At 39.9% G+C, this 24,146-nt stretch overlaps 1 protein-coding gene across 4 annotated transcripts in view; it reads left to right on the plus strand.

Moving 5' to 3' along the window:
- Positions 1 to 24,146, plus strand: part of zbbx (zinc finger, B-box domain containing) — a 53,292-nt gene that overhangs the window by 21,836 nt on the left and 7,310 nt on the right. For all 4 annotated transcript variants that reach the window (XM_056373242.1, XM_056373238.1, XM_056373239.1 and 1 more), the window contains exons 8-16: positions 4,437 to 4,643; positions 6,438 to 6,663; positions 8,090 to 8,249; positions 11,982 to 12,076; positions 15,595 to 15,716; positions 15,896 to 15,954; positions 16,715 to 17,745; positions 19,729 to 19,958; positions 22,222 to 22,390. In XM_056373242.1, coding sequence (XP_056229217.1) covers positions 4,437 to 4,643; positions 6,438 to 6,663; positions 8,090 to 8,249; positions 11,982 to 12,076; positions 15,595 to 15,716; positions 15,896 to 15,954; positions 16,715 to 17,745; positions 19,729 to 19,958; positions 22,222 to 22,390 — 2,299 coding nt within the window. The remainder of the gene's footprint in view (positions 1 to 4,436; positions 4,644 to 6,437; positions 6,664 to 8,089; positions 8,250 to 11,981; positions 12,077 to 15,594; positions 15,717 to 15,895; positions 15,955 to 16,714; positions 17,746 to 19,728; positions 19,959 to 22,221; positions 22,391 to 24,146) is intronic.

A 24,146-nucleotide genomic window follows, 5' to 3' on the forward strand; every position in this document is an offset into this window, starting at 1 on the left:
TATGACATAAATCTATGCATGTCACACAAATTCCTTAAGCTAAATTAAGACAAGAAAGAGATATTATTTGGGTAAAAGCCCTTAGAGACCAAGGGTCTGTGCACCTTCAGTCATTAGCCCTTCAGTTTTAGTGTTGATTTTAAGATTTTCTTACTTGTTTTTAAATCAATGAATGGCCTGGCACCAGCCTATCTTTCTGACATATCTTTTAGATACTGTACCTAGCATATCCCTCAGGTCCTTTGCAGTTGGCCTCCTAGTTTCTTAAGGAATTGAACAAAAACACATTAGGAGTCAGCTTTTAGCCACTGTGGCCCTAATCTCTGAAACTGTCTGGGTGAGGATCTGAGGGATTCCACCTCTGTGGGCATTTTTAAAATAAACCTGAAGACATATCTTTTTAGTCTGGCTTTTATTTAAGGTGCTCCATCATTTGTTGCTCTTTATTTTAAGTCTTCGTTGGTTTTCATATTTTTTATCCTTTGTGTTTTTTTTGTTGTCTATTTCTTGTTTTTACCTCTTTGTCTGTGTTGTTTTAATCTTGCTCTGTGAAGCACTTTGGGCAGCATTTTTGTATGAAAGTTGCAATATAAATAAAATTGAGTTGTTGAGTTATCTTGTCAAAAAAAAAAGGATAAACCCAAAGCACTGATTTAACACAGACCTATTAAGATTGGGAATGGCACATTTTTCAGCACTTGTAAACATGTGTCTGATTTGAAAACTTTGTCCTGAAAGACATTCACTGGGTTGCGATTAGCTGTTCACATGAAAAGTGACAGTTTTTTTTTTTTTTGATCAAGGTATTTTTATTCAGTTTTACAAATTATAGTTTACAATTTAAGTGACAGTTTTTTAAAGAACAAAAAAGAGAAGTTCAAAGCTTTGCCTACCCATACGCCCCCACACACCTGGCCATTGCATGAAGTTGGCATGATTAATGGACTGAGAGTTTGGGAAAATTACAAACATGTGTTGGACCCAGGCCTTTCAGAGAGAGGGTTTCAGATGCTGTTAAATGATCTGACAACAAGCTCTTAGTTTGAGGCATATTGAAGCCTTAAGTGTCCGTGTGCACCTGGAACAAGTCTCTGTCTTTGCCAGACTGGGCGTATACAGATTTATCTAACAATAATAGCAGTATTACCATGTGCCACTGTTCAAGACCAGATGCAGAATCCATCACAGGCAAAAACAAATGTCTCCTGACCAAGAGACATTAAACATATGATGATACTTCTGTGCTGCAGAGGGAAATGTCTGGTGTTGCCAAAAGAAGTATTGTGATGATGTTAGAGTTCCCCTTTTAATGTGGTATATAGTGCATATTTGTTAGACAGGTGTTACACCCACGTAAAGAGTGTCATGAGTAAAAATTTAGATACTCAATACTCAATAGGTTCCTTGTGTCCTATCACATCTTGTCAGAGATTGTGAATCTCATTGAAGGCACTACAGAGTCAATTTCAGGAGCTAACAACCGAAAATTCCATATAACTCACAAATAGCTGCCATTAATCCAGGCCACACATTGCAAAAGATGGTTCCATGCTGCCTGGATGACAGTAAAGTTCCCCTCCGCAAAAAATAAATGAATAAATAAATAAAGAAAGAAAGGAAAAATCTGTGTACTCATCGATGCACATTTATCAGGTGGTTTGTCATATCAGAAGTGAGCTAAGTTGACACTGTGACCAGCCAACTGTGAGCTTTGAAAGACAGGCTGTCATCATCCCAACGTGGTGTCCACTTCCCCAATGTGCAGTGGGGATGTGGACACGGAGTTTTTCAGCCCAGCTCTCTGTTATGTCAAGAGTTTTGTCAAAGCGCAATTGTGCAGAGACTTGCATCACATGCTGTAAGTGACAAAACTTTTTGAACTTTCATCACGTGTGGTTAGGACATGCAAGGCCTTACTTCCTATCCAGAGTGGTACCCCCAAGTTCAAATAAAAGATGTATGATAAAAATAAGACAAACATGTCAAATTGTCTGACCTATTCTTCTGTGTCTGGATCTAATACTAACCATGTCACAGGCCATAGCAGTGACTGAAGACATGCCTTGGGTCTGAGCAGTTTAACCACCTGGTCTTTCATAAACAAGATCACAGACCCACTTGATGGGCTTTTTAGGTTTCACCTCAGTAAAACAGTATTTAAGGAAAGCAAGCCTTTTATCTTTCCCACCGACACAGCTTTTGTTGGTGCCTAAACGCTGTAAGCCAGTTCCCCACTGTTACTTATGTCGCCCACTGACAAAGATGCTGATAGGCTTTGTTTGCCATAGGATTTATATTTTGTCAGCTGCCCACCACCTTTTCTGCATGGCAACATGTCAATATGGAGCAAAACTGCAGCTCAGACTCCCAATGAATAATATATAATGACCACAGTTGTCCTCTGTGCTTGGATGTCTGTGAAAGAAATTGCTTATTAAAAAATGACAACATAGTGAGTGAGAAATAGATAGCAGTTCACCAGGAGAAGAAACCGCACACATGTGAAAGAGAAACAATCCTTTTTATCGAACTTTTGCAAAAGCCTTATTGTCTGTTATAGTCGGTGAGTGGCAGCAAAGGTGACGAGAATTGAAAACCAGCAACAAAATGCATCATAAAATGACCAAATTTATAACGTAGCTTTGTAGCCTAGTCTGAACTGTGCATTTGACTTTCTCAAGCTCTCATTGTCTTCCACATTTCTATGACTCCATGTTTGTTTTTGTGTTTCTGTTGCACACCTTCAAGCAAAGAATAAAGGTCAACAGATGGGTTAACCTCAGCAGCCTTTGTGGTCAGTGATGATTCATGGAACAGAATAATGAATTCAGCCTGTGGTGAAGAGAAACTCAGTCAGCACTCAAGCAGTGTGCTTCCCATTTTCTCTTGTCCATAATTAAGGAGATATTACTGATCACACTATGTAAATGAACTGGGTGATGTGTTGTTGGGTGGAGATGGCCAATAGATCTGCATTGCTTCTTTGAATGTCTTGACATGACGTGTAGTGTCAGTGTTGTCATTTGATGTACATTGCCAGTGTGGTTCTGCACTGGCTGTTTGGGTTTTTTCCAAAAGCAGACACAGACAGCAAGGTGGTAGGAAAAAGAAAAGTGGGTTTACTGTGGGATAAAGGGGAATGGTTATGGTGGTGGAAATGGGAGACAGGCTGAGGCAGAGGCCAGGCAGATGAGTGAGGAAGACTGGCAAGCCGAGGTGGTGTGGGTGGATGAGGAAACTCAACGGGGAAGAGCGCATAGGAAACACAGGAGAACACAGTAACAGGCATGAGGAAACACAGAAAATAACTCAAGTTCACTAGATACAGGAGCAGACCAATAGAGTGGCTACCACAGAAGTTGGTGGAACTATCTGGCATTTAGCAGTTGGCGGTGAGTGACAAGCCGGGGTTCTTGTACGACTGGGTTTTGATGAGCTGATTGAAGACAGGAAGTGGGGGTAAAGCAGGAGAGGGAGAGTCACACCCATGACACACACATGCTCACACAGACACAGAACAGGGAGGCGGATAAAGGGAAAACAGGGAAACACAATTAAGGGAAAACTGGAGACACGGCCGGGGCTGTGACACTGGCTCTTTGTGGTTTCATTTACATAAAATAAAGGTGCATACATTAACTCTACAAAATGGTGTTTGTCATTGTGATTTTCAAGGTTATGCCAGTGATGTAGGGATAAGCACTTAAAATGATTAGGTTGTACCCTCTAAATGGGGATCATGGCAGCTGTCTACAGTGGCCTCATTTCATTACCTTCATGTCATCAGTGTACATCAAGTAGAACTTTCTTGGTTAGATTCTTACTACCTTAATTTGTGGAAAAGTCGTGACTGAGGAATCTTTTGTAAACTGTTTGACAGTGCTGACGCTTTGTTGTTGTTGATCACAGATATAGGCAACAAAGAGTCTACACTCTTGTGGCTTTATTTTTCTCTGACAGAGTGCACAGCTTTGGCTTTCCAAAATTTAAACATAGCTGATTTTTACTGCTAGATGGACAGAATAGGCTCTTGAAAAGTAAACATTCAACAGGGGATTGAGCAATTCAGTATGGGCCTGATGTGTATGGTGAAACATTCCTGAGGAATTTAAATCATCTGTATAATCCCTCATCTTTTCAATTTAAAACTGAAAATATTTTTATAAGATTGCTTCATGGAGCAATTTCTAGCCTTTGCATTTACTAATTTCTTATTTTATGCAGTATTGCCTCTTGCCTTTATGCAATTTATCATGCAGTATTATCTCTTGCTTTTATACACTGTATGCAAATCATTTTGTTTTTTCTCATTTGCTCCTGATTCAGTTAATTTCCCTGCTCTTTTGTGTGTTTTGTATAAAATGTTTCATATCTCTCTCACAAAATGCCAGCTGCAATGCTGATCTAATCTCATATCATATGGACTTCTTTTACAGACAGACTTACAGACCCATGTGAGCACTCGAGATGTAGTCAGTTACTCTCCCAGTACCTTTACGAGTGTTAATTCCAGTCCCAATTCCAAACCCAATCCCAGTCATACCTCCACATCTGGTGCAAGTACCAGACGAGGAGATCAGAGCCCAGAAAAAGGAACAGAGGTTTTGGCAAAACCCATGCAACTGCACCCTGATACCTGCCAGGTAAGTGGCAACCTCTACTGTTATACTTGCTTCAGTTACTACTTAATCACACACACTACTACATGTATAAATGATCAAGGGCTGAGTTAATGATGAAAAGATATAACTGTGAGGAAACACTCTGACTCAGTTAATCTAATACACATAGTCCATCTATTAAAACACATAAGAACGGTCAACATGTACAGTATACACTCCTAACTACACATTCCACACACTGTAGGAACCACTTTGACAAAAAAGGCACATTGTATTGAGTTTGTAGGGAAACAAAAGAAGAAAGTGAAATGTTGAAATAACAGTTAAAAGTAAGATGAGTTATGATTTTTAATGCAGATTTATGAAAGTGACACTACTTTCTAATTATATGGCCTTTCATTTGACTCTGACTGGTCAAAGCTTGTGACAAGTGAAGTTTGTCTAAGTATTTGCTCTGGACAAGAACATCAGGTCAAAGCTTTAATGTAAAAGGCACCACACAGCACATAAGTCAAGGATACAGTAATGCAGTACTTTTTTCTTCACATTTGCCTCAAGGTTATTTAAACCAAAACTTTAATCTTCCAAGTCTGCTGTTTGTGGTTGTATTAAGTTCAAATGACTGTTTTTTATTAGCAAGCAGGGCACAATCTTTAATTGTGAATATTAATTTATAGCTACGTGCTGCGTAGCTTATTACCTTTTTATAAATTTTTCAAAACTTTTAAGAGAATCCATAAAAAAGTGCTTAATTCTTATCAACAATTATACCAACAGTTCTTTAGTAAAAATATGTCTAATTTTTTCAAATGACTATTGACCCTTTTGGAATGAAATTTCTCTCCATTTACAGTTCACTTGCTGTGACAATACGGCAGAAACATGTCAAACAAGCCTGTACACCATGTGAGTTTTATCTCTGCTCCCTGTGAGTCAGTTGAAGAGACTTCAAACAAACCCTAATTGATGCTATATCCACAGGCTGTATCTACAGTTAGGCGTGTGAACTGCGTGTACCTTTGGACTAAAAAATGCCCCCCAACAGTCCAGGTCTGGCAAAAACAGTTAGACTGATATTTCCGACTTTTTACACCACAGAGCTCAGTTGACCTTATCCACACAGCAGTCGTTTCAAACGGCTTGGGTCAGAAGGTACTGAGAAGATTGGTATACCGTATATATATCAGACTTAAGATAGAGATCTATCAAAATTCCACTATCTTTTTTGTATGTATAAATGGGCATACAGTTAGGTGTTATATATGGTTGTATTTGAGGTGAGAAAATTAAACCTACTGTCCATTAACTTTTCAGTTCTGTAATAAATCATATTTAGAATGTTTTACTTCTGATCCATATTATTTGAAAAATATCTTTACATTTATTAATCAAGCTACTATTTTGGAGGTCTACATTTAGGCAATTTCCCCATCCCTTTGTAAGGATGTATCGACAAGTATAGCCAAGGTCACAGTAAAACTTGCATGAGTGCAAACTTTAGAAATGTTTCTCCTTGTCCTTGCATGCAGAATTGACAGACAATAGTGTGCCTGTAGTATTGAAAACTTCAACATTCAATGAATGAACACATCATTTAAAAACGAAAATATGGTAATGCAAAGGTAAAGTACACAAGCATACAGATTAGATTTGTCTGTGTTAGTATATTAGAAAATAAGATTATTGTGGCCAGTACTCAATTTACGGTAACCTTCAGTAAAAACATATATAGATAGTTGGCAAGCTTCTTTGCCTTACGTCATATTTTCTCCATTACTATATATCTAAAATCATGAAATATTCTTTTTGTTGCAGGTGTTGGTTGTGAATCATGGAGAGGAGAAAAAATTGGAAATTATTGAAGAAGGACTGAATAGAGAGGATGAAAAGGGATTTCCCACTTCTCTTCTTAGAGGAGAATACAATGAGGAGGAGTCGGCCAGATCTTTTCAGGAGGCTCTCAGACAGTGGAGAGGAGAGACGAGCGATGGAGCCGGAGATCCCATTCGTGAGGATGCAATGTGGATACCTGTCCGACCAGGTGAACTGCACAGACATGGTTGCAGGCATGCAAGACATACACGTACACACAGGATAAAGGTGGGTGTAGGGGTGGGTTAACCAACCACCATAACCAGGTAACTAAGACCAGGATGACCTCCTGACTAGAAAGGGTAGGGTTATGTTTAATCACATTCTTGGCAATCATCCGCAGTGGATTAAATGTAACCAGTATTTGGATGAGTATAATGTGGATATAAGACCCATATTTTATTTCCATATTACGTTTTGTCATTATTTTCTGCTACCATCCTCTCATCTTATCTTCAGCTCTATTCTGCCTCTATTGATTATGGATGTGGTACTATATTCTCTTGTACCACATCCATAGAGTGTTGTAGATGGTCCAAGTGGTGCCAAGTGTAATACTCTATGTAGTGGAGTATATACTGTAACTAGCTGTGGCTATCAAATTAATGAAAAATGAGACTACAGTGTCTCCCTCACAAAATGCATGTATTTGCTGTATCCACACAGTGCTTGAGTAAACGTTCTTTGCCCATTACATCCTTCTCTTCTTAGCATCTCTCCTCCTTCTGTCCCATTTTCACCTACTCCTCAGCTTTCCAGCTCCCCCTCTCCCTGTCCACGTGCTGATCTGTTAAGGCCTTATAGAAAGTGCTTACCACTGCAGGAGGGTAATCCATGGCTGTTGCATATTGAGATAATGAGAGGAGTGTTCGGAGTGGCCCTACTCCACACCACAGCACTAATCGCCTCAGCTGTGTGTATGCGTATATGTACAAGCTCCACTGCGTCAGGCAATTTTAATGCCTTTTTACACACACTGTGTTTCTACATGCGCGCATGCGCCACAGTGTTTGTGTCTCCAGGTTTATGTGGGTGTGTATTATTAGCACTATTATTCTAGGTTCTGTGTGCATGTGTCTAGGTGTTTGTGTTTTTTATTAGGCCTCCTATTTTCTCTGCTTTACTGCTTGGACAGACTCTGTTCCTCTCTCCCTTTGCTCTGCTCTGCAAATTGCTGCTAGCCCCTCCAGCCCTAATTATTTCTGTCAGGCCAAAGGCACCCAGGCCCAATTTAAAGCTGCCACTGTGGACTGCCAAAGTGTCTGCAGTACAATCCTAACATTTCTCTTTCTTACCTCTATCTTTCCTTTTCTCTCATGCACTCACTATGTTCTTTTTGTATTGTGTACATCTTTTTCTTATTCCCAGGGGGCTTTCTCCTGTCTGTTTGTGTTTTGACACTCTTGGCGTAGTGACAAGGTGTTTTCTCACTTCTTGAGGGGAGGTGTTTTGAGGAAGGTGTTGAAAAGCTGGTGGATGATGTTTTCTGCTTCCCTCTGTACCTTTGCCTGACTCTTTCTTTCCTTTTGGCTATGTTTTCCTTCTCTTACTTTATTTTACTTTTGTGCGATCTCCCCCTCCCCATATTTCTCCAGTATCAGTGTCAGCTATGGCGACCCAGGCTGACCTCCCTCCAGACAGAGAAGCTGAAGGACGAGGATGCAGAGGGGGGCAAAGGGGGGTACCTGTCAGGGTGGAGTTCACAGAAAACAGCCTTACCTACACGGACAGATTGCTTCTCAAGAAGCACCGCAGGTACACAGACAGAAAGACAACAATGTGCATAGACCACACATATTCTTAAGCATGTAGAGGCTTCTGTCATGGGGGAGAGGCAATAAAAAGCCCATGAGAATATGTGCCTCATGGCTGCATTTTTGTACGACAAAAATCTCCAGCAACTTAGGTCAGAAAAGATTATTTATATGTAGAACGCAAATCAGCAGGAATTAGTACAAAACCAGAGAATTTTACTGCCAAATGTGGTTTCATTGTTGAGGAACTTAGTGATTTTTCCCACATAAATGTGAATTGGGAATGCTACTCTCTTTGTTATTCTTATATTAAGAACTAAAATACCACACATACACTATGTTGCTGTATAGTTTTGGTTGGACTTGACAATTTGTTGCCATTGTGAAACTGTTTAGAAAAAAAACCTCCATCTCTTTCCATCTCTATCTCCATAGAGTCAATAGAGACATACTCTAGCTTTTCACTGATTGTTAAGTATATATTAAATATAAATATATTTAGTGCAGTAACATGACACTATCTTAGCTTTTGTACTTCTTAAAAAAACAAAAATACAGACAAAACCATTGTGATTTAATTTCAACTGTTCTGTCACATTGTTTAACTTTTTTTTTTCATTTTTTCCTACATTTTTTTAGACACTGCAACACTGTGTGATTCACCACATTTTTATAATCATGTTCAAATGTGCCCATGAACATCAGCATTATAGTATAGCTGCTAACGCTTTAACACTCGCTTAGTCGCTTAGTGACAACTTGTTGAGGTCACTACTTGTACTACTGGGAACACAAATATATAATTGCATGCAAACAGTTTTCACCTCAATCTTGCCCTCCCTCTTCACCCATCTTCTCTTGCTACTTCAATTGCTGGAAACATGAATACATTCATATGTACACACAGTTTTCATATCACACACACTTTCTGTTGCCACCACACTTGCCTTCCCTGCCTCTCTGTAGTCAGCCTACATAACCCACCAGTGTACAAAGCAGTTTCTCAGCACTTATTGTGCAGTAGACTGCCTGAGGGCCTGGCTTCAGCAGGTCCCATTATTACAGCCCTTTATTTAAGCAGCTCCTTTTGGGCTGAGTAGCCCACTGGAGAGCAGGCCAGAGGAGAGGAGAGCAGAGTGCAGTTTTGGGCCTGCTGACTGGCTGAGCTGGAATGCTCTAAGTCCCCAGCTGTAGCAGCCTTTAACTGTGGAATAGACCAGAGAGCCAATCTAGAGTGCAATAAGCCTGCAGCGGTGATGGTGGCAGAGCTTAATGGAGAGACAGAGAGACTGGCTGGCTGGCAGAAAGAAATAGTGAGAGGTTGAATTTTAACAAGCTTCAATAATAATGGGAAAGAGAGTGATGGAAGGAGGGTGCCTGGATGAGGAAGGAGTTTTAAAGAATTTGCTAAAAGTGCTCAGCTATATATTACAGTCTCAAACTCTATCACCTTGTTAGATTTGTGGGTGGCCTGCAGGTTACAGAAAGCAAGCTTGTGACCAGGGGGGCATCAGTCAGGTTTCCTGACTTGGCTGAGCAGTGTGGGTGGGGTAAGTGAATGCTCCCCCTTCCATCAACTGCTCAACTGCCAGAGTCAAAATATCTGTGATCAAAGCACTGAACCCTGAAATAAAAGTCGGTGCAGGCATACAACTGAGATCTGAAGTGGCCCCTACCAGCTTCTGTAAGACCTGATCTGACTGCACCTGATCTGTACTGCCAAATTTAAACTCAAATCTGGCCTGATGAAACGTTATATTCTCTTATCAAAGGAAAAAGCACTTCAAACTGTAGGTCATCTACATGGTATATGCTTTATGCTTAGAAAGGACTTATCAAAGAAAAGATTGCCAGCATATTAGACTGACACACAATAAGCCACAGTTGTCTGCCTGCACAAAACAAAAAAGGCTCATAATGGCCATGGAGTCATTGTTGGCTTATTGAACACAACTCTAATGGGGTGATAATCTTGGCTCCATGACTGAAAAAAACGGACAAATAAGGGCAGAGCCACGAGGTTTTGAGCTTGAAAAAGAGAAAAGCCTCTAGAGGAGATTTCATGATTGAGCATACATAGATGCAAGGATGCCTCTAAACAACTCTATCAACAAAAATTGATTATCTGTCATCCCCAATATTTTTACATTGTTTCTCCAGATGAACTGTAGATCCCCACACTTATTTCTGGACTTTTCCTTTTTTCCTACTACAAACTGTCAGTTGTGTCCTGAAGTAAAGTCAGGTCTGACAGGTCTGAAGCATTTAATTTCACCTGTGCCACAGAGTTACTTAGGGCCAAAGTTTTAGCTTTGAGTACAGAAATAGAAGCTTGAGTAGCCAGAATAATGGTCAAAATATTACGTCTGACAGATGTAGTGGCTTCCATAAAGCACTTTTGGCACAAATGTCAGATTTGATTGAGCTCTGTCCCCGTGTAGGGCAAATAGAACAGCAATAATGGGCCTACTGTGGTCTCATTGTTGCAAAACCCTCTTGCTCTTTTTTTGCTTTGTTGCCGGGGGCATCAAACTGGAGTATTTCCATTAGTCTAAGAGATGTTTTAAAAAACTTAAACCTAAACGAAGCATTGTTTCAGAGGAAGAATGAAACTGCCTCGTTGAGAAAGGATGTCTCATACATCACATATTATAGCAGTGCATCACCTCACTTTCACTCAATACTACAACTTGAAAATTTGCATCTAAATGGCATCTAGGTAGTTATTCTGTATCTCACGTTTTGCCTTTTAGAGAGACTTGTAAATAATTTGTCACTGTATTGATTGCTGTAGGGAAACTCTCCTCTAGCTCTTCCTTACAGGGTGCAGGGTAGTGTGGTGCGCTTTCAAAATCCCTCCTCAAGGACCCTTCACCAGGGTTTATTTTTGCCTCTGTAGGTGATTAAAACAAATGATGAAGGTCTCTTTATCCTTTGCTCCATCTCGTACCTTTTTCAGAAATCTAAATAATTCAATATCATGTATATATTCTGTATTACGATTAATACAAACATGTAGTATCTCCTAAAGGACGTAAAAATGCAAGACCAGAGAAGATCAAAAGACCAACTTGCTTCTTACTTGCTGCTTCACTGTGCCCTGGCAAAAGCCTAAATGCAAACAGCCTAAGGCTAGTGAGGCTACTGCATGTAAAGTACTGTATGCACGGAGAAAAAGTGTTGGATGGATGAAGTGAAGGGATAAGAAAGGGGATTTGAGGGACAGAATTAAACATAACCCTCTGAGTATATTAAATAGACAGAGGCAATATAAACATTGCCAGGTTTGAGGATATGGACTAAGTAAGAGGAAAGGATATGAACTACAACTGACTTCCCTGAGTCACCCGTTACGGGCAGATGGGAGCTTCTTTTTGAAGTCTCTCACTGGCCTTGCACTTTGGCAAGATTAGACTGTGAACGAGGGAATAGAGGTGGGGGATTGGCAGTGTGAAGGACACAGGTTTGCTGTTTGGGTGGGGCTACAGTAGAATTAATCAGACAAGAAAGCGAAATCAGAAAATATTCATGTATGCATGCACCAGTCTGTCCATCCATCGATTCAGCCATCCTCCAGGATAAATGAGTAAAGAAAGGGAGCATATGACTGAAAGACAATTGTTACTTAGTGTATATTTTCTGGGGTCTGAGCTTGGGTCTGTGGGTTTATGTTTTATTCTTATTTTATTTAGTTTTCTATTGATTGATTTATATATGATTTTTTTATTTCCAGAACACCAATTGAAACGTATGATCCTGCGTTGGGCTATGGTCCAGATTTAAAACCACTACATAAAACAAACACTGAGGAGGACAGAAGTCTAACAGGTAATACACATGCATGCATGCAGCCACATACATTAACACCTTTTAATACCAAAATAGGATACTCACATACCTTGCCTTGCCTTGACAGTTACACCTACACCTTTCTGATGCACATATCCAAACTGGCTCTCAGACCAAATAAAAAAACAACTTAAGGACAGAGTAGTTTGACAGATTTCCTGCACTTGCACGCATATAGACACACACACACATATACAAACACACGATAGCAAAAGTAAAAAAAGTCTCCTTCTCAGTGGGTCTGACGTATCAGTGCCGGCCCATCCATCCATAGCGGTGTGATGGGTAATCACTGACTGTGATTGTGTGGGCAGAGGGCTGTTAGAGGCGGCTCATGCCTGACAGGTTACACTCGGCCTGGGTAAGGAATGGGGCAGTGAGAGGGGGATGGGGGTTGGCCTGTAGTCTGGAGGCTCAGGGCATGGAGCTCATCAGTCAGGGCAGTGTCCTGGCTGTCTGGCCCCCAGCCAAGGCTGTCAGGAGATGGGTAGACCAGGGTTATCTCTCCCCTTCCAAACCTCTGGACCCTGGGACTGTCAACTGCCTCTCATCTCATCAATCAAGATTCATTCCAATCCCGACCTCGTTAGGATCTGCAAGTTCTTGCTTTCCCCTGTCCCCATAGCTGGCTATCTCAAATAGTTGTTTCTTTCAACATGTTCGAGGTCAAACTGGTTCTCTGGGCTCCCCGAAGCAATGTTTAATATGTGACAAGACAACCATACAAAATTGATACAGTAAATTGGAGTTTTAAATAATATTTTCAGAGTAACTGGAGTGTCCTTGTGGTTAAGGAACTAAGGTACATATTATAAATTAACATCTCTTGCAGCTCTCCACTGTCTGATCTAATAAATCAGAGATGCCGTAACAACAGTCTGAACACACTATTCTGCTAACAGTATTCCACTTGACACAGCTGGTGTCTCCTAAGTATTACAACTTTTATACATAGGCAGCTTTGGACTTTTATCACCTTTGGCTCTCTCTGCCCCAGCATCATTAATAATGCCTGCCATTCAAATATGGTTTGCACTTTTATAAATCCCATTCAAAACACACAAATCACTCTCTCCTCTCGAATTCTGGTTGATTCTTCAAACAAACCTTTGGCTGTCACTCTGACCTAGGACAAAAAGATTTGTTTTGAGGAAGGACTTCATTACACAACAGTGAACTTAAGGTGAATTCCTTGTTTGTTGCGAGTCACACAAAAACATAGACATGAATTCAAGAATAACCTCTTGACTCTTTATAGTGGCAGAAAGCTAGGGGATCAGACTGTTTTGATCAGACCTTGGTCTTTATGTAGCTGAAGGCTAAAAGTTCAATCAGAGTCATTTACTTCAGAGAATTAGGCCATTTGTTGCAAGTGGTTACATAGTTATATATAGTGGGAAATGAACTTCTAATCAGGGACCCCCCCAAAGGAGGGTGTCTCAACCTTCTCTATCCCATGACCCAATTTTTTTGTTGCAAAATTCTCATTAACTCAAGATTAACCCAGAAACTTGACCCTTTGTTATGAGACTCTGAATATGATACAATTTTTGTCATATATTTTAAGCAAATGGAGGGATGTATTAAAATATGTATGGGTTGTGGAATTTTTTCCCTGAAGCATGTGAGGATTTCTGGTAATATATAAAGTACACACACGCTATTTTGTCTGAACTGTTTTATGTAAACTGTGTTTTGCGTTGACTTAGACCTCTTATCATATGCTTGAGGGCAGTTTAGAGAGTCACACAAGTCATTGTTCCCTAACATCGCTGTAGTTTCTCAAACCATTCATAGCTTTAATCCAGCTCTTAAATATCTCTATCATTGTTTACTAAAACACAGTTATACACATCATGACTGCCATTTCTCCGCTTACAACTTGATAATTAATATTCCACTGTTTCACTGATATGCAGATGTGAGGAAGACAGCGGTGTCTTTGGGAAGTGTAGAGCTGTTCAGCAGCTGATAAACTATTCCTTCCACCTGCTCCAAACTTTTCTAACGCATGCCAACAGGTTGCAGAGTTCCTCCTCCTCTCCTGTCTTTGAATATGAAAGGGTGGGCGATGTGTGTGTCCATTAATTATAAAAACAGTTTTCTGGCATCATGTCGGGAGCACTCCTTTGTTTTAAACTCTCATTTTCCTGAGCTGTCAGGACCCATGTGGTGATGTGATAGGAGGATTGTTAGTAAGAGAGGAAGAGAGAGAGAGAGAGATAGGGAGGTGTCACAGACAGGTAACTTGCAGTGTTAAAGCAACGATAGAAAGATAGACTGAAAAAAATTGCCAATCAAGGAAAAGTCAACAGACAGTGTATTATTATTGGTATTGCCAGGAAGAAACTGAAGTATTGTAGATAATATTTTGAATATTCAATATTTGTTTGTATGCCTGCTCCCAAGGTAAGACTTTATAATCCCACACATGAATTGCTGCATAAATGCCCATATGCAGTGAACTCATCCTATATGAATTTCAAACAATTCTGATATTTGATTGATATCAACACATAAAAATAGATCATCACATAGACATACTGGTGCTGTAAATTGCCACACGTATCTGCTGTCCTTTGAGCAGCAGGGTAGTGTCCTCAGCAGTGCGAGTGCTGTTCATCCCCTGCTGTGTTGGCAACAGCTTTCAACTGAAACAAGATAATAAATTAATACAGACCCAAGTGTGCAGCTTTCTATGACCCTGGCCTCTGATCCCTGGAGGAGGGGGAGGGGATAATTTTCCCCTGTTAGTTTAAGTATTCAGGTTCCCAGGGGAATGCCTTTTCTGTTACAGGCAGAGAAGTGGTAGAAGATACTGCAAACGATTTACTCAGCACAGCACTGAGTAAATGCAGTAAATATATCCAGCTGTAAAGGCAAAACTATGTGAGTCTTTGGAAATATATCAATCTCTATCAAACAGCAAAACTCAGTGGAAGAGTTTTTGCCAAAAGTGACATTACAGTTAGTTTTTGGAAGGTAATTAACTAAAGGTTATTTTGACTTGGGGCTTGGAGGTGGATGTGTGAGGTGAACAATACACAAAAATAAATTATAAAAGCAAATTTGATTTAATTTCTCCTTAATTAATCTTTCATCAGAACTGTGTCCATCATTTTTCATTCAAGTTTGTCCTGGGTCACCTTCAGTGCTTCCAAAGCATAGCAGACATTCAGTAGACAATTTGGTTACATACAAAAGTTGAGAGTCGACCAAAGGGTCAAGCAGAACGCTGAGGGGTCGTTGGCATGGCCTGTGATTGATTCATTGGCCAGTACACATATTAAATGATAAATGGTCCTGTCAGTTCAAATCTTAGATGATAGATGCCTTAGGCTTCTGGATCTTAAACTAACTATGACTATTGTATTGTAAAATTATTCCGTTTTTTTTTCAGCCCTGTAGTTTTAAACATGATAAAATAGCTAAACCCTTCAGTCCCTCACATTGCAACACACAACATGACTCTCTCACTATTCCTCTTGCGTTTATAGCTCAGGAAGAGGATTTTCGGCACTACTGTGCATCATTGTTTGCTGTCCCTGTCAGCAGAGGTAGGACTGAGGCTCAAATTACTGCACCTGAACCGTGCCTTGTCATCGAAGTACTGGATGAGGTGAGAATGACTAAAGCATTTTATTTTAACAGAAATGTTTTACCTACATGAACGTGCAGAGTGAATCTAGACAGGGCATGAGGGGCGTAGACACAAATGTAAACCTCACAGACAACAGTACGTTCTTTGTTTCCATCTCATTCATGTGTTACAGCTCTGATCTCTTTTCTTTTCTACAGACAGATAGAGACATAAATGGAGTCTTTGTTGCTGAACACAGGACAAACAACAACGGAGAGTAAGCCTCAATTTAAAAAAAATATGTATCTACTGTGACCTCACCAGATACCTACCACACTGACACTAGCCTGTGTAAAGAAGCAAGCACAAGTTTAAATGGCTACATCTGTCTTATCTGTCTCAGAACACAGAACAAGGTTTTTTTATCCACATACGAGGGAGTTCTAGTGAACATTTTTGAAAGTTGTTGATTTATTAAACAAGATTGACACTATCTACATTTATTATCAATCAAATCTTGTTCAACAAGCTTTCAGCATGCAGTCAAGAGAATCTACCACAGTGATAATCTGTGCCTCTGAGAAATAGGTGTGTTTGAACTGTATATAAACAGTGTGAGGTCAAGGTGTGCTTGTCCTATACCAAAAGAATAACTGAAGAGGGTCTTCGATGTATTGCTCACCCAGCGCATGTGGTGCAATGATATGTCAGTGTTATACTGTATACAATGGCGTGTGTTATAAAGGTTAAAAAAAAAACTGATTTCACAGTAGATTTCTATGGGGAGGGAAGCTTGTAGTTGAAATCATGTTGCGGATTGCCGAACAATTATTCTAGAAGTAGAGGAGTCATTTATGAATATTTGCAAGCAGTAGGTAAACAATGATGATGAGATGAACAGCTTGAACTTGACTGAATCTTTTACAAGGTTGCTAATACTTTTAAGTATAGTAATGATAAGGTAAAAAAAAAGTTATGTATAGCCATTAACATGTGGATATGGGCTCATTCATTTAGTCCTGTCTTCCCCCACACAGGGTACCCTTGTTCCAGCAGGTCTCCAGCAACGTAAGAACACTAGGGCCCCAAACCAGTGGTGGGTCCTTAAGAGTCAACCGCTCTTCTCGCAGTCCAACCCAACCTTTCAGACAGTCTAGAGCACCGGCACAGCCTATGTCTGTTATCTTAAACACAGCATCACCCTCTAAAGGCATGCCATCAGCACCCCCCACTGCTGAGACTCAAAGGACTTCAAAGACATCAATCAAGACATCGATCTCAAAGTCACAAAAGTCCAATTGTTCCCTAACTGACCACAAATCAAAAGCTGACCATGGGTCACCACAACTTTCCCAAGTTGAGATCCTTAAATTCTTGTCCCCTCTCTCATTTCCAACTGATGTGTCTCCATTGACTAGATCATCAACCCCAAAAGAGAATCCCTCCCTTTCTCCTTCCGTATCCTTCTCTCTTAGGTCTACGTTCACAGTCTCACCATCAAGCTCTACTGAGTCAACCTTATTGCCCAGAGTTTACCATTCAACCCCATTACAAAAAGGCTCAGACTCATCTCTGTTGCCAGAACAATTCCAATCTTCCAAGTTATTCCCAGAACCAATCTCATCACCAAAGCTTTTGCAATCACCACCAAGCAATCTGGAGACCCCAATGCAATCCCAAGATTCCTTGTGTGACCCAGAGTGTCTCCTATCAGTTAATCAACTCGAGCTGCCTCAGTCTTCCAGGCCAAACCCACAAACAAAAAGCCTGGAACCCAGCCGGTCACAAACAAACCCTGTGCCATTCAGGGCACCTGTTAAAAACCCATCAAGTTTTTCTCTATTTAACAAGTCCCCTCCAGATGCATATTCTAGCTATAAGTCAACCCCAACATATGGGAATGCACCGGTTTTTATATCCTCTACCTCCATCTCTTGTGACCATGAATTAGCTCTGACCCATCAGGATACGGATGCATGCATGCCATCACTTTCACCACATCCCTTAGATGTCACCCAGGATCCTCTTTTAGCTGTGAAAATGGTGGAGGAAGAGGAGCTATCAGTAGGTAAGTAAATTGTAATAATGAGCTTTGTGTGTGTGTGCACTGATGGTGTTGAATGTGTGACAAGAACACCAATTGTTCTTGCATTCAATCTGGTTTTAGCTCTGTTATGATTGTATCACTACATTTAAGCCTCTTGACTGTATGATGCACCACTATGTGATGGTGATGTTGTTTGGACTTCACAGATCTGAAAATGTGTATCTAATTGGGGGGCAGTGACTACTGGAACATCAAATGCCACACCCCCTCCCATCACAAAGCTCCTCACGATTTACATAAATAACAACACATGCAAACAGAAATTAGTCCTCCCACATTCATATCCATGCCAGTGATACAGTTCTTTGCTCAGTTGGTCCCTTTTGAGATTCTGTTCTCTCCATGAAAGATTCCTCATTATTCAAGAAGCATTTGCCAATTTACACCTCGTATAATTAACAACTCTAACTAAGATCATGTGATTTGGAAATAACATTTCCACCTCTACTTAGCATTTTATAAAAATTCCTCATGTCATAGATCTTTGAAATTTAGTTCTGGTATAATTTCACCCACTAGCAAGGTAGAAAAAGGGAGGAATTGTGAATGTGACAGTCTCAAAAGAGGCATACATTAGTTTACAAGTAGCCAGTTAAAAGAGTTTTAAGCAAGTAATGGTTATAAGCAATTTCCCCTCTGTGTATGCCCATAAACATACTTATTTCCACTGCATTACTACTATTCATACATACCGTATGTTTCCATCATTGTGGTAGAATCTCACATATTGATATAATTTAGCATTTCAGACAGTATGATTTGGTGAGACTTGCAGTGACCAAACAATAATTTCTGGGGGCCAATACTTGGTTTAAAAGACAGTGGAAAAAAGGAAAGAAACATATTCATGTTTATGGACGGGGAATCACACGTCTTTGCAGTAAAGGGATTCCTGATAGAAAACATTGCACGCTTCATTTTGCCTGAACACCATTCTCAATGGCCAGGCAGTTTATATGAGTAAAATGCTTGTGGATCTCAGCAGTAATGGCTTTCTTTTATTCCACTTGGCTGTCAATGCCAATTTAGATCCAACCATGAAAAGTGTTCTTTATTTTTTTTTATATCGATTAGAGTTTTAAGTAAATACCTGACATAATGCTACAACAGACAGGGGGGTAATTAGGCTGTAAAGGATGGCGCGAATTCCCTTAATATACAGTACACACACACACACACACACACACACACACACACACACACTTAACCATGTATCTACACAAGAGTACTTCACATACACACCTCAGAGCAATTTGTTTGCAATGTTTTTGCTGACTATGTTTGTATGGGTCTGGGTGTGCATACATTTCAACTTTTGGAATATGTGTGTATGGGATATGGTTTGCTGACGGTACTTTTTTTTTCGATCAAAAAGATCAGGGAATCTATAAATGTATCTTTAGAATTAAAAATTGTGCTAAAAACTGCGTTTTCATATAAAGTGCGATGACAGTTCAAAGTGGCCTCTTCCTTCCAAGCTTTCCCTCCTCTTACTTTTGCTTCCCTCAGTCCCACTTCCTGACTTCACACCTCTACCTCTCTCCTTCTATTCAACCATCATCACTGTGCTTTCCCTCATCCCTCACTTCCTTTCCTTCCTACAGCTCTTTGACCAGTCTGATACTGAATGCCTGCTTTTTCAGCTTATCAAAGCTTGATGCGTGTGGCAACGTCAAAGACACTTATATCACATTTTCGATGTTTCCTTGGATGTTCGAGATGAAAATGTTGCTTCACTGGTTCAAAGCATGATAAATCAAGGACAGTCAATGTGCTCCTACAATTCACCTTCAAAGCTGAGACAACATTGTCTGAGCCACTGAAATACAATATTTTTTTAGATTAAAGCTCAATATGTTGAAAAAATATCTGTTTTACATCTTGAATCATAATTCAAAGTACATTTCTTTATCCTCTAAAAATATGTCTGTATTTTTCATGAAGACAGTGGAGATGAAATGTCCAGTGATAGCCTAGGTCTGGCTCCACATGAGGAAGACTCTTCAGATGAAGAAGCACAGATGCATGGATGTTTAACAAGAGGGAAATCCAGAGACGAGGAGCAAGGGAATTCTGCCATATCTCATCTAGGAGATTCCTTTGTTCCTACAGATGCAGAAAGGGAAAAATATTTGCGGACTGATGAGCCAGAACAGCTGTCAGAACCATCCATGGTAACATGTTTTCATATTCCCACATACTCTCTGCTTCTTTGAGGGGGAACATTGAGTTAGAGGGATGTAATAGCACTATTTTCTGGGGAGCACCAATGTTAGTGCAGGATATCATGCATTCACGGGGCTCAATTGTAAGTATGTTTTTAAGTGGTTCTCAACCTGACAGAAAGCAAGCAATACAAAAGATTTCAGTGCAAACCAGTGTAGTAAACCTTAGCCTACGAATTCCAGTAGTACAACACCAACTCAAGCCTTGTGAAGCAAATGCACCTGGTTTTTGAAGAGGTATAATCACTAATACAACAGCATTTTCTAGTTTTTATTGCATGTCTTCTCGATGAGGGTATTTGCACATCCACATGTCTCAGGTGCAGGTGCGTTGCAAAAACATCACTATCATCTTGTAAAGAAGAATATCCTACATACTTCTCTTGCTCAGCATCACAATTTATTAATCATCCTAATGTTTTGGTCCCTCTCAACCTTCGCCAGACAGAAACTCTATTTTTTAGATTAATAAATTGTGATGATGAGCAAAAGCAGTGTGTGGGATATTCTTTACAAGACTATAGTTTTTAATGAATAAAAATTGAGTGTCTTGTATAATTATATAAAGACTGCAGCTAGATCCTTGGCTTGTTAAATTACAACTGACATTATAACAGTAGTAAAAAACATTTGATAGCCAATAAATGAATCAAAGAATTAACAAATAGTTATATACCAAAATATTAAAGTTTGACATTCTCTTTGAAATATCTCAAGGTCCCGTAAGAAAAGGAATAAACAGGCAAGTTCTGAAATTTTTAAAGAATCACATCATTACAATAGACATAATCACTGCATAGAATGAGAAGACTTCAGTGACATACAGTTAGAGTTTCTTATTGTAGCTAACCTGATCTATTAGATAACATTTGTATCACACTAATTACTTTACATTATTCATCTATAGCTCAGAAACACCTAAGGCTGCGGTGTTAAAGGTGCACACCATTGAGGGAAGAAAAGAGAAACTGAGTGGATTAAAAAGACACTGCTTGAACGGTCCCAAATGACCTATCAGCCATTTAATGCTATGAATACTTTATACTGTGACAGAGGAATGAAAAAATAAGGGGGGGTAGAGCTTTATTAAAAAGCTGGAGCAAAATGAGGTTCGTGATTGTGAAGATGGTGGTTATCCGTGGCCTCTGGACCTAAATCAAACTGTTCCTAAAATGATTAGATAGTCATTTTTTCCAGCTCTTGGACTCTCTCTTGTCCTCCATGTATTTCTTATACTTTCTCTCTCTTTCTTTCCTTTCAGCCATCTTTTATTGTCTTATTTTCTGTCCTCCTTTTTGTTTTACCTTTACCCTATAGTTCAGGCAGCTAGTCAACTGCTGCATCCTTTTGTTATGTAGAGACACTGGTCTGCACGAACTCCAATTTTTTCCTGCTCCACAGTATCATTGTGTTCCGTCTCTTGCCATTTCATTGTTATGCCTCTCCTCTTTCTTTTGCCCTGTCTTCCTCTTGTCATTCTCCATCCTTGCTCCATCCTCGCTCTTAACAACAGTATTCCCACATGCCTTCTCTCCTATTTTCTCCCAGCCCATCTGCAGTGTGTCTTGCGATGCTATGGCTAGCATGCTAATGCCTCAGATCTAATCTTAACTAAACAGGGCTTCCTCATTTTACCCCCGTCTCACAGGAAGACGCTTGTGTGGGAAGAACAGCTAGCCCACCATGCCGTTGTGAGATGCTCTCATCAGCTCCAGGGGTTAATTAAAAATCAATTCATCAAGTGGAAACAAAGGAAACAGGGACAGAAGGGAATAATCTCCAGTGAAAGACAGTGGCTTATTAATATGCATTTACACAGTTGAAAATGGAAAAATATAAAATTTTAACACACTTACCTGTCTTAATAGAAGTTAAATTGATATTGAATTTCATTTTGTCCTTTGAACTGATTTCGTTAGGACAGAAATTAAACTCAAGCTGTGAGACCAAAGTATTAATTCCTTATTCTCCTGTACTCTGTTCGCTCTATTTCCATGTCCCTGCCCTCTCTTACCCCCGAATACACCCTCAATCCCATCCCCTCCTCAACCCCCTCCATAATTTATATCTTCTTCTTCTCCCTTCTCTCTTCCTCACTCGATCTGTCTTTCTGCTTCACTCCTTCCACTTATTCCCTTTTATACCACTTAATCCCTTCTTCCTTCCACCCCTCATCTCCTGTGTCCCTCCATCTGTTTCCATTTCCCCTTAGGTGATGCACAACCAGAGTGCTGGGTTTGGATCAGAGCAATTCTGTGATCTGGATGGGTTTTCCCCTTTGGGTTTGGATTTGAATTCTGGTCACTCTGACACAACAGAACACACACACTGTGACCCACTGCGCACATGCCAAACTTCACCAAGTGACTCAGACCCAACAGGTAGGTCAAAGTGTTTTTATGTGTACATGTATGTGAATTTTTATGATCCTATTATTGAGGTTTTTTTTTTCTTTAAAATGGCTCATGGTTTCCTATAAACTACATCAGAAAGTGCCATTGCTGTTTTTGTCCTTCAAGAGATTAGATTGTGAAGATTACCTCTGTGTCCAACTTCTGCCTGGAGATACTTTCCAATTTGCGAGTGTTATTCATATCACAAAGGCCTCATAATAGGATTTTGAACAAATATGTAAAAACATAGAGCTTACAAGAGAGATGAAAATGAGTTTTAAACCCAGAGGAACATTGGCTGCGTGGTGGAAAACGAGAGATGGGGGACAACACCGATAATTTACTACCGGTGGGTCTAGGGGGAGCTTTCCCGCTATTCCTTTTTTTATTGTGTGTGTGTACATGTATATATGTGTATGTCTTTGCATATATGTCTAAGCCTGTATGCTTTTTTCATCTAAATATTTGAACTTATATTGAGTGCCTCCATTTTATTAAACTTTAGGTGAACACAGACACACACTCAGACCTAAACAGACCCCATCCAAAACCTTGTGAATATCCATGTTTCATCACAAAGACACACACTTGCAACAGAGCCTGTTGTTTCTTTTCCAGCTTAAAATTGAAGATAGCAATGCCCGCGTCCTTCGCCTGGCGCACAAAGTTACTTTGACTTTACCTTTGAGACAAATGTTGAAGGCATATATTGTCAGTGCAATGTCATATTTCTTTTACAGCAACATATTGTAGGGAAAATGCTGGAAGAATAATTTACAATATGCACTAAGCCCAGTACAGTGCAACTTTGTGGGGAGTTTTGCTGTTATTTATCTATCACTACCCCTTGCCCATGAAAAACTGCACAGACATTTAATTCCATGCTTTTTTTCTCCCCCCTCCTCTTTTTTTCATTGTCAAGTTTCGCCTTGAACTACACAGACTGTTGTAACAAGATGGTTTTTAAATCTTCTGATATTAACTGTCTGGTAAACCAAGATGTAGCCATAGCGAGGAAAGTGCCCCCAAGGTATATGATATTTTTACAGCATGGGCATTCAGAAATATATTTTAACACTAGTGATTTGTAAATTGGCCATGTCTGTGAGGTGCTCCGACTGTTCAACAGGTCTAGCCTGCACCTCCAAATTGCATCCTAGTTAAAGTAATAATATCTGGATCGAATCAGAAGCAATAATTTATCCAGCTACATGCTCATTACACCTTGTACTCTTGTCCAAAGATTTCTGATTATATGTATTTCAAACAAAGGTTACTCTTTAGATTCTACAAGGATTTCTAATTCATACTTTGTGTGCTTAAGTAAATTGCTTTTGCCCAAAATGATCCTATCAACCTTTGCCTTCATCAGGTCTTAAAGCCCAGCTTTCCTCCGTTTCATTGTCAAGCCTGTGTTAAATGAATGAGCTTGACAGTGAGAGACTCCCACAAGGGCACCACTACTGTCCTCGCACCATGCAGCCAGCCGCTTGTCAAACCCCGCACTGTCTCTGCCACCATCGTTAAAGCCCCAAAGTTAATGAGAGAGAAAGGTTAGAGAGGAGGGATATCACCTTGACAACACTCCACATTCATTTATGTCCCTCCATTCCTCCATCTGTCTACTCTATTTTCCTCTTTTTTTTTTCAGGCAGGGCTGAGGTCCAACAGGTTTTATATGTCTGCTGCTCTACCTTTCCACCTCTCTCTCCTTTTTGCACTTACTCCCTGTCACCTGGTCAGT

Source organism: Seriola aureovittata, chromosome 4 (genome assembly GCF_021018895.1).
Source record: "Seriola aureovittata isolate HTS-2021-v1 ecotype China chromosome 4, ASM2101889v1, whole genome shotgun sequence".
Taxonomy (NCBI): Eukaryota; Metazoa; Chordata; class Actinopteri; order Carangiformes; family Carangidae; genus Seriola; species Seriola aureovittata.